This window comes from Motacilla alba, chromosome 19, assembly GCF_015832195.1.
Source record: "Motacilla alba alba isolate MOTALB_02 chromosome 19, Motacilla_alba_V1.0_pri, whole genome shotgun sequence".
Classification (NCBI taxonomy): Eukaryota; Metazoa; Chordata; class Aves; order Passeriformes; family Motacillidae; genus Motacilla; species Motacilla alba.
In genome coordinates, this window is record NC_052034.1 from 7,669,023 (window position 1) to 7,685,194 (window position 16,172).

The window sequence follows — 16,172 nt, forward strand, 5'->3', positions numbered from 1 at the left end:
CTACACAATCTCTAAGCATAGCAATTGCCTTCAACCTTAGAAAGAGCAGCTCCTGGTGTTCAACCAATACCACAGCTGTTTATCAAAAGCCATTGTCTATCACCTGGAGGTCTAAGGACACTTACTTGAAGATACTAGCTGTTTTCTGGAGGAAGTCAACCTCCTGCTTGTCAGAGTCAGAGCTCATGCACTGTTCAATCAATTGAAGCAGGGGCTCAATGATATCAAACACCAAAGGGTTCTCTGCTTGCTTAACCAGGAACACATCAATCAGATCCAACACCTGCAAACACAGTTATCCATGTGAGGAGTACAGCAGACAGGGAAACAAGATGTATTTACCCAGAGCACCTACCAGTAGGCTGTGGAGCAGCTGGAGGGGGCTGAAGAAAATTATTTACAGCTGAGATCTGTACATATTCTGGTATCATTTCTACTGTTAAGGCATGGGAAACTGAAAATTAAAATTTGAAACTGAATATTTAGAGTTGTCTGTTGGTTGTGAATGTATTTCATGCAGTGACACCATTCAGAAAGAACAGTTACAAGAATCAGTGTCACCTGGCCAGACCTGCAGTCACTCTAACCTGGCACAGGTCCCTGTTAGCACCACTGACTGACAGCTCTCACCCCTGCAAGCCCCCTTGAATTACAGACAGTACATCAGCATAAAATCAGCCTTTTTATAGAACAGCAGCAGAAGGGAAATGCAGTAGAGCCACTGGCTCACTTCACTATTCCGCCTTGGCTAACTCCTGACTCCCATTTCTGTCTGGGAGCAGTTGGAGCTGTCCCTGGATGCTGGAATGTCCCAGAAGGTCCATGCTGACACCATGCGGCCTGACCTCAGCATTACAGTCACAACCAACCACGGGGTTTAGCAAAACCCCCAAATTTACTGGCAAAAAAAGCTCATGTTGCAAAATGACCCGAGGCACTTTATGTATGTCTCATTCAGGAACACCAAGCTTGTCCAGTTAAAAAAAAAAACTGACATGCATCTTTGGGTAGCTGAGGGAAAGGATCTTATCAATTTAAGCATTTCAGATCAGCAAATGAAAACCATGATGTACTTTTTGACAGCACAATCCTGGCCAAAGAGGCCTGTGAAGCCCCAATCACTGACCCCAACAGTGCTGTGCCAGGTGCTGTACAAAGCCAGAACAATCAGTCCCATCTTCCAGGAGCTCATGACATATGTGAATGTCCTAGGTAGCTCATAGCATGCATAGGCTTCAAGACATGCTACTAAGCCAGAGGTCTTCACACAAACACTTGTCTCCCACCTTAGCCTTGAAATCCCTCCGCAGGATCTTCTCTTTCCGCATTCTGTCTTTCTCATCTTTCTTCGCCTGGATCCGTTTCTGCTGCTCAGCAAAAAGGGCTGAGATGTTCTTGTCAAGAGCCATCATAGCCTCATCATCCAGCTCTTCATCACTCTTATCTCCTTCCTTTTGTTTTTAGGAGAGAAAACCCAACACATCAACTCATATACTTCAGAAGGACAGTGGGGAGGGAACCAGAGCCAAGACCAGACTCAAGAGGGGTGTAGCTAACCCAGAATAATACTGTAGGGAGGAAATACAGATGCTCAGACCCATGAAAAATCTCACTTATATCTCCCATCAGGTAATCTGGCTGCACAGTACTACCATGAGGAGAGAATCAGGAGAGGAAAGGCTGAGGTTTTGACCTGACTCCCTCTGTGCTGTTCCTCCTTCAATAAAGAGCTTCATATGTTGCTATGCCTGTCACCTTTATTGGGATCATTAAATCAAACTCCATTACTATAGTAAGTCTCCAGAGTGGCCTTCAGGGAATACTCCTCCACACAGGCCAGCCAACACACGTAACAGCACCTCAGTGCTTTAGTTCTCATCAATCTCATTTATTACAGGCAGGAGCACAAGCTGTGTCAGGCTGGACTGAACAAGCTAAAGTGCTCAAGACATATGAACAATAAATAAAAGGACAAGTGACTTATTCCCACAGATCACCTAGAACCATGAGTGTTTCAAGTGCCATACAAAGATGGATGCAAGGGCTGAGACTGCATGAGTTCAGGCAGGATGAGGGTTACTAGATCATCTCTCACCATCCCAACCTCCTTGTATCTGTATCAAGGCAGGCAGTGAATACATACCAAAGTATTCCCTCCTTGGAGAACTTTCATCAGCTGACTGCGAAAATTATCATCAACCTCTTCACTCTCCTCATCTTCACTGTCAGTGTTGTCTTCATCCGAGGAGTCCTCACTTCCTTCTTCATCCTAAGGAAGGGAAGTTCATCTCCTGAGCCCACCACACAAGCCCAATTCAACTGTCAGAAATAAAACCTCAACCCTCCCCTCCCCTACTGCCTTCCTTCTAGCCCTCAGATCCAAGAACAGACACCTCAGATAATGGGGTACCAGGTCTCCACAAGGGCTAAAGTGGAATATAATACAGACTTCTCAGACACATTAAATAAGTATCAAAGAGAAGCTTCCAAGGAGCAGCTCCCATCTGACCCTCCTCTCTGCTGATGCCTGTAATGCTTCATGACTTGAATCTCTACAGTCCTTAAAAATGTGAGGAATCCAGCTGGCTGTGCATCACAGCCACGATTCTGCCTGTGGCTGCAAAAAGGACAGGCCTGTGCTCCTTTCAGGATGCAGCTATTTCTTCTCAGAAAGGCATCTATTCAACCAGCCACACCTACGACAGCAGGCCAAGAGACTCGAGCATGCACTTCCAACAAGCCATTCGTGTGTTGAACCTTTAAAATAAACCTTAATAGAGTGACAAGCATTTTCCTCAAGTAATGATGTTAATCTATTACCACTAAATATTGAGGATATGAGGAGTGTTTGCCACTGGCAATGGCACAATTACCGTGTCCTGGGCAGATTTGGTCTTTTTGTTTGATTCTTCCATCACAACGACTGCACTTTCTTCATTTTGCTCTTGGTTTGGGTCAAAAACCTACAAAAAACAGGACTTGCATGTTTTGTTTTGTTTTTAACCATTTCTTGTGTACAACAGACAGAAAATTCAGCACAGTAAACCAGCTGAAAAATGGAATTTTAAGTAAGGGCATTAACTTTCTACTTGTTAACATGCCAAGTTCTTTCTGTAAGTAACAAAAAAAGGTGGAGAAAATTGAAGAGGCTGGTGGCATCACACACCTTGGTTTGTTACAAAAGAAGTATAGGTTCATAACAAAGTACCTGACAGCCCATCTTTGAAATCCACATATTATTTTCTCAGTAGGCATCACCTTTCTTAGTGGTATGAACAATTCAGATTTTTAGTGTCACTTATTTGTAGCACCTCTATGAAAAAAGCACCTTTCTAGAAAAAAAAATTACCATTTATACCCACATATAAAACCTACCAGTTATATAAACTGAGCCAGGAATTTCTTCAGCCTAAAACTATTAAATAATACAGCTTGAAGTTAGCAGATCTCAGGCTCCTGTAAAAAAACAACCAAACTCCTCCTCCACAAAAACAAAAAATAGCCCAAACTGTCTCTAAATTACAGCTCAAATTCAGTAGCACACATCATTGGACGGTTCCTAAATCAAGTAGACTTTAAATTAAACCCAAAATTGAGACATGCTTGTACATACATCTGTTAGGGACAAAACAGGCAAACAGTACAAGGCCCTGCTAGTGCCTCACTTACATCCAGGATCAGCTGCAAGCCCCTCTTGGTCAGGCTAGGGCATATCCATACAAACACACTCTTGGAAATCCGACGTAAGAGGAGGCTGGGCTGGGCAAGGAGGGAGAGAAGGATTTCCACCATCACCTCAACCCATCCTGGCTCCGAGTTGTCTGCACAGGAACAAACAATGACAGGAAGAGGCATTGGTGTATCAGTAAAAGCTACAGAAAAATTCACCAAGGAATAAAAATTGTCCTTCTAGCTGACTCTTAAAAGTACCACTCAGCAACACAGGCCAGAAGGCTGGGAGGAAAAAACCACAGGGAGAAACATATTTGAAATGATCTTTTGACCACTGCAAAGGCTTACCACGTAACAAAAGCTACTATTTATTAAATCATTGCTTAGATTAGCAGTTCTGCAAGTTGCCTGACACCTACTTGGCCACATCAAAGCAATTAGCAGCAGGTCAGTAAAGGTATATGCATTTTATAGTGTTTCCAGTGAAATCAGAAGTCACAGCAGCCCATGAAAAGTGATGGCATTTGAAATTCGTGCTTTAGTCCAAAACTTTGGGAATCCTGCTCTACAACCAACCAAACCACTAAGGAATTACAGCTTTTATTTTCATAGTGCCCTCAAGTTGATTTACATGGATTTCAGGAGAACAAGACCACAGTTGGAAGGAAATCAAAATATCAACCCATGTTTTTTCCTGGTCAAGTCCCAACCTGGAGCATCCATGGGCCCTAAACAAGGATCAGCCTCCATCTCCAAACATGCTGTGTTTACACAGAGGACACATTTATTTTGCTCAGAACTCAAGCTAAGAAGGAAACAAGTTTCATGCCTGCTGGGTGTTGGAGCCCACAGCTTTGCCAGGCAGACACCACCAGGTCACCACCAGCCACTGGCCCACACAGAACAATGACTCAAGGAGAATGAACTCCCTGGGAGTGCTCACCCAAACAAGGGCAGCTCTGGAGCTCAGCTCTCCTTCCCAAGGCACACAGGAACACAACCCACTGACAATGAAGACAGAGCTGGAGCAGGAGACTTAAAACAGCACAGAAAGAGAATGAAGAAGGGATTCTCCTGGGGGTAAGTGCATCAAGCCAGAACTAATGCAGAGTGCTTCACTAACGCAGAACTGCCATCTTCTGTCTTTGACAGACCACTAGCAGTCCCACTCCTTTTCCTTCTGTAGGAAGGACTCACCAGTTTTCTTCTTTTTGGCTTCTTTGCTGAAGGCCCTCTCTGTGCAGTTCAGAAGGTCACTCAGAACCTCCACCGTTTCAGACTGATTCTGTTTGATCACAAGCAGACAGGAAAAAGGCTCAGAACTCCCCACTACCAATAACAACAGAAGGAATATGCTCCAAATCTAAGGACCACTCCAAACAGGTACAAATATTACAACCAGCTACTACAACTCTTTTGCAAAAAAAAAAAAAACCAAAAAAAAAAACCAAACAAACATGAAACTAAGTAAAAATTGCTCCAGTCAGCAGCAAATCAAGGGCAGAACTAATGGTCAGGCCAAGCTTTGCCCACTACATGTCTTCAGACAGTGTAAGAATCACAGCTTATTAGCTGCCAGTTGCCCATTTTCAGAAGCCAGAGGTTCTGAGAGGCTGGATCTCTGAACACAGAGAAACTCCCCATCTTGGTGTTGAGAAAGCCCAGCTATCAGCCTATTTTATACTACAGAAATATTCATCAGAGATTTTACCTTGAAAAGATGAATGGCCATTGAAAGCAGAAGTTGTTGGAAAGCACCAACTTTAGCACTGTCTGATTTGTTTTCCTTCTTCTGCAGATTCTTCACAGACTGAAGTGTTCTGAAGAAAGAAACCTCTCTGAGTTTTTCACAATTACAACAGCAAATCGTCTCATGTGACTAGACGAAAAACGTGACCAAAACTACAGTGCTGTTTTGTGCACTTAACATTTAATTTATTGGCATTGGATACTCTTTTAGTACACAATCTTAACCCAATAATAGTATCTGACTGAATGTGGGTTATAAAAAACTGCCCTTGTGCACAGACTACATTCCTAACACCACAGCCAAGCCTAGACCTTTATGGGGAATCAAACTCAGAAAAGAGTCATTGAGAAGTCTGTACAGGCATTATTAAGAGAAAAGATGAGCAAACTGTTACAATCATGTTTGGGAGAAGGACGATGAACAAAAATAGAAAAGGACATGGCTATCACATAGTTAACACATAGAAGGAAGAGGAAGAAAGGAATGGGGTGAAAAGAAAGACACTCTGAAACCCAGCCATGGGTGCAGGATACTCAAAGGGAAGAAAAACAACTGCCACTGCCTGTGAAATGGCTGTGCTACAGCAACCAGAGCACCACGAGGCAAAGACAGCATAACCCCTCTTTTACTGTCCTAAAGAGAAACCAAGACCAGGGCTTTCCCACCTTTCTCACTTCACCAACCCAGCACCCAGTTTCCCAAGGATCTCACCTCTCCCAGATATCCCTCTGTTCCTTGGTAAAAGGTTTCACAGCTTTGACATGCTCAGTGGAGAGCAGCTTGTTGGCATACTCAACAAGGAGAAAGATCCACAGCTTCCCATCTGCAGTCACACCATGGACGTGCTTCTCTCTCAAGGCTGCAGCCTTTGCTGTATCCCCCAAAACAGGCAGGGTGTTTAATGTCTGAAGTAACCTGCAAAGAAAGACAGCCACCATGTTACTGTCACAGAAACCAAATGGCCCCACTGTCCAAAGTAACACCCACCAGCAAAGCACTCATCCCAGAGCTCTGGTCACTCACTGCAGCCCAGACTGACAGTGCCCAACTTTCAACCCACACATGTAGCCAAGACAGGAGTTTAGAGCTCATTATCTTGGTGGCCCCAAGCCATCTGATGATCTCAAGGACACTATTAATCTCAGTTGCTTCTCACTCTGTGTCCCACCATGTCCTCTGCTTTCCTTTTACTCAGGTTTGGCAATCACCTAAAAGCATCTATTACCAACTCCATCTTCCTTAGTACAGGGAGGGCTGTGGAGTCACCAGCACCTTGCACACAGAGTGGACAGAAAACCAAGAGCCTCCAGCACAATCCCAGCACCCTCTTGGGTCCTTTCCCTTCCAGTCTACAATAGAGGCAATGGAAATACTATGGGAAAAAGCAGTATGAGCTCAACTCCACACCTGCACATATACTCATCATCTCATATATACTCATTTGTCATGGACAAAACATGATCTTTGAAAAATCCATCTCCATAAAAAAAGCCATTTCCTTGTGCTGGAGTCGAAGAAATCCTCCAATAGCAGCCTACCACTCCAAACTTCTTGCCACACCATTCACAAGCTGATCTTATCCTCAGGAAAAAAGAGCAATTTCCAAGCTTAAAGCATGCAATCAAATCCTTACCCAAAGAAGTAATTTGCTGTCTCTGTATGATCCCGTTCATTTAGGGGCTCTGATGGAAGGACACTAGCCTCAGCTATCTGGGAATTCTTCTTCTTCTTAGCAACAAAGAAAGCATGGAAGAAGCAAAACCTACAATAGACAGAAATAGGAACAAAATGAAAACCCAGATTGGTCATAACAAAGCAAAATCAGCCCATGCATGCAAACCAAACAGCTCCTCATTCAAGGAAGTCCAAGCACTGAAAAAAGCATATTTACAATGAGACTGTTTTCTCAAGACACACAGGGTAAAGAAGGGAAAAAGATGCTCAGGACCTCACAGAAGTGAAGCACCAACACTTGAGGCCACAAAACACAATACTAAGACTGTCAGATGTGGGTCATACTCTCCAAGACACTTAAAGTGACAGATAAATACTTATTAAGACCTGGTAAAAATAATATCTTCAAGCAGTTTAGGCAAGCAGGAATGGAAAATTTATTGAAAATAAATGGGACTGACTAATGTGATTTTAAGTGCCATCTACTTATGACACAGGTTAGTCAGATTGTGCAGAAGGTATTTTGAAAACAAAACCTTAACTCCTAGGTGATTTATTATGGAGCATTTCCACTACTGGATTTGCCTATTGTCGTGGGGACAGCTTATCTGGAATACTGCTGCTGAGCTACACACCATTGTCCCAAGCATACGTGCCTTTACATCCATCTCACCTGGCAATGTCCATCACAAGGCTCTCTTCTTTCCTGGTGGCACTTTCAGTGATGTTAACCAGTCGGTGGATGATCCATCTTCTCAATCGAGCAATCTTCTGTTGCGCTCTTTGAATAAGGTGGGCACAATCAGCAGTTTGAACACTAACCCTACATAAATACACTGCACAATCCACTGCATCAGGAGGTGACTTTCAGACATTTAGAGGCTTTACACCAAAACTGGCAAAGTTATGTAGTAACAAAGCAACAGGTACAAAAGAAGAGATATAATCTTCTCAAGTCTTTTACTATGCAAAAGGCGACCTATTTACCTCATCAGAGTCTGCAGGTGAGCAAAAAGCACTTCAAGAACTGCAGCAGTCAGCAGAGTGAGGTTTATAGGTGCCGGGTAACACAAAACCTGGCCTGAATGCCCGCGTGCCCAACACACAGATAAAAGAGAGGCACAGTTCCTACAAAGACCTGAGAAGCTGCAGTGAAAGAGGAAACCACCAGATATATTCTCCAAAGCAACTGTCAGGACTAGAAAAAGAAGAGAAAAGGCTCTTTTTGTGATCCAGTCTGCTTTGGGCAGGCTGGCTGGTTCTCAATATGCTTGCAGAATTGAATTTTATCCCAGCAAAAGAGTCAGATTCTGGGGCTAAACTTTCTGAAACACAGGAAATAAACTCGTGGCAAGGGAACCAGCAAACGCTGAGAGGAAGGTGCAATACCCATGTACTCACATGTCTGCGTTTTGCCGGTTCTGTTTCTGCCGGTTACTTGAGAAGTCTAAACAACAGTCCAAGTCTGGCCTGAGGAACATGTCTTTGAGCCAGCAGATGTATTTTTGCAAGGCCTCTGCCTGCAGGTGTCTGACTACTCTGGAAGCACTCAACAACACTGGCCTCCCTTGATTGGTAAGGGTAGAGAAGCCCATCATCACAGCCAGTTGCCTCTCTGGGTCATCGCAGCCACTCAGAAATGTATCTATATATCCCTCCATTTCTGCAGCAAACTTAAATCCCTGGGGAGACTGAAAAACATGGTCAAAGAAGCAGGTCAGGAACTTCACACTCAGACTGAATGGCTCTGTAAATAAAAAACATAGAATCAGAGAATGGCCTGGGTTGGAAGGGACCTCTCAAGTGAATCAGGTTTATTTACTCCCTTGTTGATTAAAAAAGTGGAATCAGGAAGATAACTGCCAGTAAATAACAGACTCCAGCTTTGTCCAGCTCCATCACCAACAATCACCAGAATCCCATAAGGAACTACAAGGTAACAGCATTTACTTCTCGAAACAACCCATGTCAAGAAACCAAACAACTCCAACAACAGAATCAAATCCAAACAAAGATCTTTTCATCATTACTCTCTCATCATCAACAATATTAGGAGCTTCTTCCATTTAGTCTCATTGTCTTCAGGGGATTTCTACATTTCAGACAGGAACCAAATTAAAAAATTTTTAAGCACATGGAAGATCACAGCCTAATTTACTGTGCAACAAGCACAAAAAGTAAGAAATAGGGAAACTATTAAGCCAGTGGATAAATCCTGGAAAAAGCTGGTCCATTTAGGGAGGCACCATGGTATGCAGTAGCAGAGCAAACCCACACACCTAGGGCTGCTCTGATAACAAAATAAGAAAGTCACACAGACCTAGCTCTCCCAAGATACAACTACTATTTCTGGGCACACGTGAGGAGGTTTGGGATTGTGTTACCACAAACAGCCAAGCTAAAATACAGTTTTATCAGTATTCCCCTTTTAGTTTTCCTCTGTTTATTGCCTGAGTTGTTTGCTGGCTTCCCAGTAGGGAAAGAGGAAGAGGAGCTCCAAAATCCAATTCCAAAAAATTTTTGTGCTATAACCTCAGACGTGCTTTTTGAAACAAGCACTAACAAACAAAAGCACGAGTTGTCCCTTTTTGTCTTTGCCTCCCAATGTTCATGCGACACCCAGCACAATGATAAACAAAAAGGAGCTTCTGGACACACAAAAGCAAAGGGAGTGTTAAAGGACAACACATGACACTGTCAATTTGCTGAGGGCTGCCCTTCCTCTGCCTCCCCCATCATTAGAGCTTTCCTGGCAGCAGCAATGAAAGCAGGTGAGACAGTGCTGAACAGTTTCCATACCCTTAAAACAGGCAATGACAATCAAACACAGGCTATACTCAGTCCACTGCAACCAGTGGTCATACAATAACCTTGCTTTTCGTAAGAGTTCAATGTCTAAAATTCCATAAACTTTTTTTATACAAGATGATTTAAAACTGTAAGTGGGGCAGAGACTTCCTCATGTTGAAGATATGGCCTTTAGCTCGTTCAAAGACCTACCTGAGTTGCTACCACGTGTTCTCCATAGTGCAGCATCACCTTCCCTTTGAGAACCACCTGCAGCTGCTCCATGGACAGCAAGGGGAGAGCACGGCCCAGCAGGCGGTAGCACATGTAACTGGGGAGGAACAAAGAACATTCCCTCAGGGCAAGGCACAGCAGTAAATCCACACACGGGGCTAAGCCAGAGGGGAAGTGCTGGGGCGGGGTACAGGAGCATGCAGGGAGACAAAGTCAAAACCTCTGGGTCAAGAAACAGAAGGGTAACATGAGAAACCACAAACAGTGTATGTTAAAACAAACCTCACAGGTCCTGATTTCTCCTTCAATAGCCCGTCCTCCACAACTTCATTCCAGAACAGTTCAAAGGCACCTTCCTTCAGTGCAACTTGTAGCAAATCAAACACTACACTGGGCAATTTCTTGTCTTCCTTCTCAGACCTGGCAGCACTTTTCAGAAGCTCTACAAGTCTAGAAGAAGAAATCAAATAATGTGAGAGATCTGACCTGAAAGGGAATTGCTGAAGGCCAAATTCATCCTGCTGAAAGACACAGAACATTTCCCAAGAACTGCAGGCTGTGCCCCCTGGGAGAAATGACACAACTATAACTGGGGAACCTGCATAACAATTAACACCTAACCCTCAGCAGCACCTGTAGTGGCAAATACAAGCAGGAATCAGAATCACAGCCACATTTCTCTCGCTGTTAGCCAAGAGGAAAATAATGTTCACTTAAACGTCCTTATTTAAGAACTTACCTGGAAACATTTTCCTTATTTACAACAGTAGGTGAGCCAAACAGCTTCTTCAGCTTTTTAGGTTTCAAAACACCAGGGAATTTCTGCATACCCACAAGCAAAAGGTGCAGGTTCTCTGGAGATGTGAAGGCTGAAGAGAGGTCACCTTGCAAGATGTCAAACAGGACCTCCTCAAACACAGTTTCAGGTACCTAGACAGGACCGAGGGTGAGAGCATATAAGAACTATCTGAGGGCATTTTACCAACTTGCAGTGAAGTAAGCACATTAAAGTATCTGTATTGGAGGACATTTTACTAAAAGCCTGCAGTGCTCTGGAAACTCTAGAAATAGTCTTCATGGTGACACGATGAAAAATAAATAATGGATGTGTCCATGACTGCCAGACAGTCCCAGGTGCTTAACCATGGGGAGTAGGACAGTGTGCTGTCATCAGACAGCAATTCTGGTCAACTGACTCCAGCTGCAATTGTTCTCCTGCTGTCTGACTGCTCTGCCTGTACAGCCAGGCAACCCAGGGACAAGGAAACTCTCCATTTTGATTTAACACTGCTAGTCTTCATATCTACAAATAATATCCACATAAAAAAAAAAAGGAAATAAACTCTTTTCTTTTACTACATACTCTGAGCTCTTTACTCCTTGTCCCTACATAATTTCATTCCCAACAGCCCAAAATTCAACCCTAGGCTCAGGTTTGCTGCATAAAAAAAGATGATCTGCTGTTCAGAGTTTTCAGCATACATCTGTCCAAAGGAGCACATGGTCTAACACATAATCCAAGCCAGTGACATGGGAAACAACAGGCTGTGGGATTGTTCACAATGAAATCAAACGAAGCTAAACCGGAGCACCCTTCCCAGAATACAAGCATCTGCCCACAGGCAATATAGGGACAGCTCCCACAGTCTACACTCACTCTTCCACACCCCCTATAACTTCCAGCTATGAGCAAACTAAAGGAAGATCTGACCCCAAAGCCAAACCTTCTCTTCCTCCCGCCCCACAAGCCCCAAGCCCACACGCTGTGCCTGTACCTCAGAGGTGATGTCAATGAGAGTTTTTCGTGGGAGATCTCTGAGGTGTGTCTGGTGATTTGTCAGCTGCTGGAGAAGCTGGATGCTCTCCAGGAGAGCTTTCCGGTCCTAGAAAGGAAAGATGAGCCAAAACCAGAGGACATATATCAGAAATTAAGCTGAAGGCTCAGGTAATAATCCACTCTTTAGATGTTTCTGCCTACTTGTAATTAGAAACACAATTTTATTCCTTGATTGGTCACTCAGCTTTTTGCAAAATCGTGCTTTCCAGCTGGATATGACAACAGATCCCTTCCTTCCAGGAGAGGTAGGAGCCTCCTGTACTATTTGACACAGTTCCTACATTCTACTCAGAAACAGACATTTAAAAGGCACAAAGAGTCCATGGATGGCACAAGAGAAATGAACTGAACTGATGCTTCAAGTGGCACTGCATCAATTACCCAGTGACCCAGCCTTTCTCTGTCAATCCTCTTTCCACATCAGGAGCCCCAGAAGCAGAACTGACACACGGGACAGCAGTGTTACCTTCACAAGCCGCCCAGACTGGAACAGAGCCATCACTCCAAAAAAGTTCCCAAAAGCAGCATTTCTCACCAGTTTCTGAAAGGGAAAAAAAAAAAGAAAAAAAAAAGAAGAAGAAAATAGGTAAAAATCTACTTTCCTGAGAGGCTAGAGCTTACATGCAGCTACACAATCGGTGGAGCAAGATGGCAGGAAAATCCAGCCTTGAACATCCCACCATGGGAAGAGAACATCAGAACATACTGAAAAGCAACCCCCTACACAATGTTTAAGAACTGTCCTAGAGTACCTCTTCATCACACTGACAAATCTCACCTAAAACAGGGCCAAATGACAGTGTCATCAACTTCCAATTTCTAGAAATATTTGTTATTTCGTTATAGTCACTTGCTTTAACATGAACCCCAAAACAACACTATACACCAAGACTTCAAAGAATAGAGAACAATTCATTTGAAGTAGCAGTTAGCAAATGTTGCCATGAGCTCACTTACTTTTTTCACTTTTTCCAGATTGTGTTTTTCTTTTATCTGTTCCAAAATGCTGCACAGTGGAATTTCCTCAAAAGCCTGCAAAACCTGAGGAGAGAGATGGAGTAGCTGTTTGCAGTTCTTCCATTTCCTGACATTATCTTGGGTTAAGCTAAAATAGAGCTGAAGAGTTGTTCAGCACAGCAGCAGATGTGCTGCTTTATCAGGCCACAATAAAGACAACCAGATCAGGAAAGATGTACAGAACAGGAAGTAGGCTGGGAGAGCTGGGGATGTGCAGCTTGGAGAAGGCTCCAGGGAGAGCTCAGAGCTTGTTCTAGTGCCTAAAGAGGCTCCAAGAGAGCTGCAGAGGGACTCTGGAGTCCCAGAGTGCCAGGACAAGGAGGAATTACTTCACATTAGCTTAGATATTAGGAGCAAATCATTCCCTATCAGGGCAGTGAGGCTCTGGCACAGGTTGCCCAGAGAAGCTGTGGCTGCCCCATCCCTGGAAATGTTCAGGCAAGGCTGGATGGGACTCAGAGCAAACTGGTCTAGAGGAAGGGCAGATATCCCACATCAACCAACCAAGACCAAGAGCAAGACAGTTTTAAAAAGCAGTAATAGTACTAAACACAGAATAATTGAAAACTTGGTCAAAATTTGTAAATCAAGGATGGTCCTGGAAGCAGGACTGAATTCTGTAATATGAATGTGACATTGGTATCGTTCCTAACTTTATAAGAGTTTCTAAAGCAGAGTAGCACCATTTAAAACCACTACAGTTATTGTGAGAGCCTTCCCTCCCATGTGCACAGAAGGGAGTCCTCTAGACTTCCACACACAGCAAAAGTGACCCCAAGCATGGACAGAGGCAGCCGACGGCTCTGACCCGCGCTGGGAAACACTGACCTGCGCCAAGGCCAAGCTGAAGCCAGGGCGGGCGGCCTCGCGGGTGGCTCCCAGCCCCTCCACCAGCCGCTTCAGGGTGTACTTGAGTTCATCATCCTGCAAGAGAGACCGAGCTGGGCGGCGTCCGGGCTGCTCCGAGCGCGGCCCGGCCGCCAGACCCCCGCGCCCGGCCCGCGCCCCGTCCGCCCTGCCGCGTTCCCAAGCGGGAGCGGAGGGATGAGCCGTGCGATGAGCCACTGCCCGCCCGCACCCACCGGCCCCCGCCTCACCTTCTTGCCCTCCCGCAGGTGCCGCAGGAGGCTCTCAGTGGCCGCCAGCCGCACCTCCTGCTCCGGCTTAGCGATGTCCCAGAAGAAGTCGAGGAAGGCGCGGCCCTGCCGCAGCACCCCGCGGGGGTCGGTCACCGCCGCGCCGCCGCCCCGCGGCTCCATCTGCCCCATCTGCTCCATCCCCGCCATGCCGCCACCGCTGCCGCACGTGGGGCCGCCCGCCCGCTCCGCCTCTTCCGGGGCAGCGCGGCCGCCGCGGGACGGGCTCGGCCGCCGTGTGAGCCGCTCTCCTCAGTCCCCCCGGTGCCTCCGGCCGGCTCCCCGCATGGCCGCGCCTCAGCTCCTCCCGGCCCTTCAGCCACACTCCCCTCGGCACCTCCCGGCCCTTCAGCCCCGCTCCCCTCGGCGCGTCCCGGCCCTTCAGCCCCGCTCCCCGCGGCGCCCCACGACTCTTCAGCCCCGCTCTTCTCGGCGCTTCATGACCCTTCAGCCTCGCTCCCCTCAGTGCTCCATGACCCCTCAGCCCCGCTCCCCTCAGCGCCCCATGACTCTTCAGCCTCGCTCCCCTCAGTGCCCCATGACCCCTCAGCCCCGCTCCCCTCAGCGCCCCATGACTCTTCAGCCTCGCTCCCCTCAGCTCCTCCCGGCCCTTCAGCCCCGCTCCCCTCGGCGCCCCATGACTCTTCAGCCCCGCTCCCCTCGGCACCTCCCGGCCCTTCAGTCCCGCTCCCCTCAGTGCCCCATGACCCCTCAGCCTCGCTCCCCTCAGCGCCCCATGACCCTTCAACCTCGCTCCCCTCAGCTCCTCCCGGCCCTTCAGCCCCGCTCCTCTCGGCGCCTCCCGCTCCTCTCGGCCTCCCCCGTGTCCCCTCAGACCCCGTTCCCCTCATGGCCGCCCTTTCCCCCGCGCTCCATCAACCCCTGATCCCACAAATTCGGGTTGCTTTCCCGGTGTGCCGCAAGCCGATCGTGGCACGCTCGATGGACAGACACACTGATGGATTATTTCAGAGTTTCGCGAGCCGCGGGGCTCGGTGGTGTTCCACAAATCCAGCACACCCCACCGGGCTTTTCAAACCATTGTTTATACTTAGTTCAGAGTTACTAACTTTCCGAGTGCTGCCCGTCTATCAAGATTGATTCGTAATTTACAAATTGCGTGACATCAGCTAACTTCTACACCTGTTGAGGGGAAGGGTCTTCACAGGATCTTTCGAATTATAATGAACAGAGATCAGCTACGGGATACATGGACCTTGAGCCTTCTGCTAAGTTAGCAAAGTATACACAGATGCACATCAAAATCCGAATTGACGACATCTTTAATGCTCCAGGATGTCCTTGAGTAAGGGATGCTGCCTGCTGCCTGCCCCACAGGTTGGGTTTCCTTTCTTGCTGAAAGTATGCAAAGACCTTACATTAAAGAACATTACTACTTAAGATAATCTTGACATATTCCACATTTTACAACAGCCCCGCACCCCTCAGCGCCACGTTCCCTCCCTGGCCGCCAGCCCTGCTCCTCCGCAGGACTCATTCCTCCCTCCTCTGCCCTGCCCCGAGGGCTCCCGGGCATCCCTCACCGGAGGGAGGCTGCGATCCGGGATCCAGGCTGGATGCTGTCCCCGCGGGGCTGGACCGGCACAGAGCGGCAAAGCCTGCGGGGTGAGCCGGGATCGGCAGCGCGGGGTCCGGGACACGGGGCGTGGGCATGGCTGGTTATCGTATGAGAATCTGTGGTGTGGTTTTATTAGAAAACATTAAATTATGGCTTGGCAAAAGGAGACAAACCAGCTGGTACAAGTGGTGTTTTTTAAAGACACTGTGCAGCTCTCGGGTACAGCCCGTTGTCATAATTTGCAATAAAATCCAGCACTATCCTCCAGCAGCCCTGTGAACACAGCGTGTGGCTGACAGACACCGCGGGAGTGCAGGGAATGCCCCCGGGGCAGGATCCATCCCTGTGATCACTGTGGATGACTGTGACACCTGGAGCAGGATCCATTTCCATGAGCCCTGTGATCCGTGCCCGCAGCGACAGCGGGATGCTCGGGGAATGAGAGCCGCTGGCTGGCCCTGCATCAGCACCGGAGTGTCCAACGCT

The 16,172-nt window shown here is 46.8% G+C and overlaps 1 protein-coding gene across 1 annotated transcript in view; it reads right to left on the reverse strand.

Annotated features, from left to right (window-relative positions):
* Positions 1-14,257, reverse strand: part of MYBBP1A (MYB binding protein 1a) — a 56,051-nt gene extending 41,794 nt beyond the window's left edge. The window contains exons 1-19 of the mRNA XM_038158225.1: positions 14,069-14,257; positions 13,800-13,895; positions 12,912-12,995; positions 12,421-12,495; positions 11,893-12,000; positions 10,857-11,047; positions 10,400-10,567; positions 10,097-10,214; positions 8,498-8,787; positions 7,770-7,877; positions 7,056-7,184; positions 6,134-6,337; positions 5,384-5,492; positions 4,870-4,957; positions 3,670-3,821; positions 2,874-2,963; positions 2,144-2,269; positions 1,287-1,451; positions 126-283 (exon numbers count right to left, since the gene is read on the reverse strand). Coding sequence (XP_038014153.1) covers positions 126-283; positions 1,287-1,451; positions 2,144-2,269; positions 2,874-2,963; positions 3,670-3,821; positions 4,870-4,957; positions 5,384-5,492; positions 6,134-6,337; positions 7,056-7,184; positions 7,770-7,877; positions 8,498-8,787; positions 10,097-10,214; positions 10,400-10,567; positions 10,857-11,047; positions 11,893-12,000; positions 12,421-12,495; positions 12,912-12,995; positions 13,800-13,895; positions 14,069-14,257 — 2,648 coding nt within the window. The remainder of the gene's footprint in view (positions 1-125; positions 284-1,286; positions 1,452-2,143; positions 2,270-2,873; positions 2,964-3,669; positions 3,822-4,869; positions 4,958-5,383; positions 5,493-6,133; positions 6,338-7,055; positions 7,185-7,769; positions 7,878-8,497; positions 8,788-10,096; positions 10,215-10,399; positions 10,568-10,856; positions 11,048-11,892; positions 12,001-12,420; positions 12,496-12,911; positions 12,996-13,799; positions 13,896-14,068) is intronic.
* Between the last annotated feature and the right edge of the window lie 1,915 nt (positions 14,258-16,172).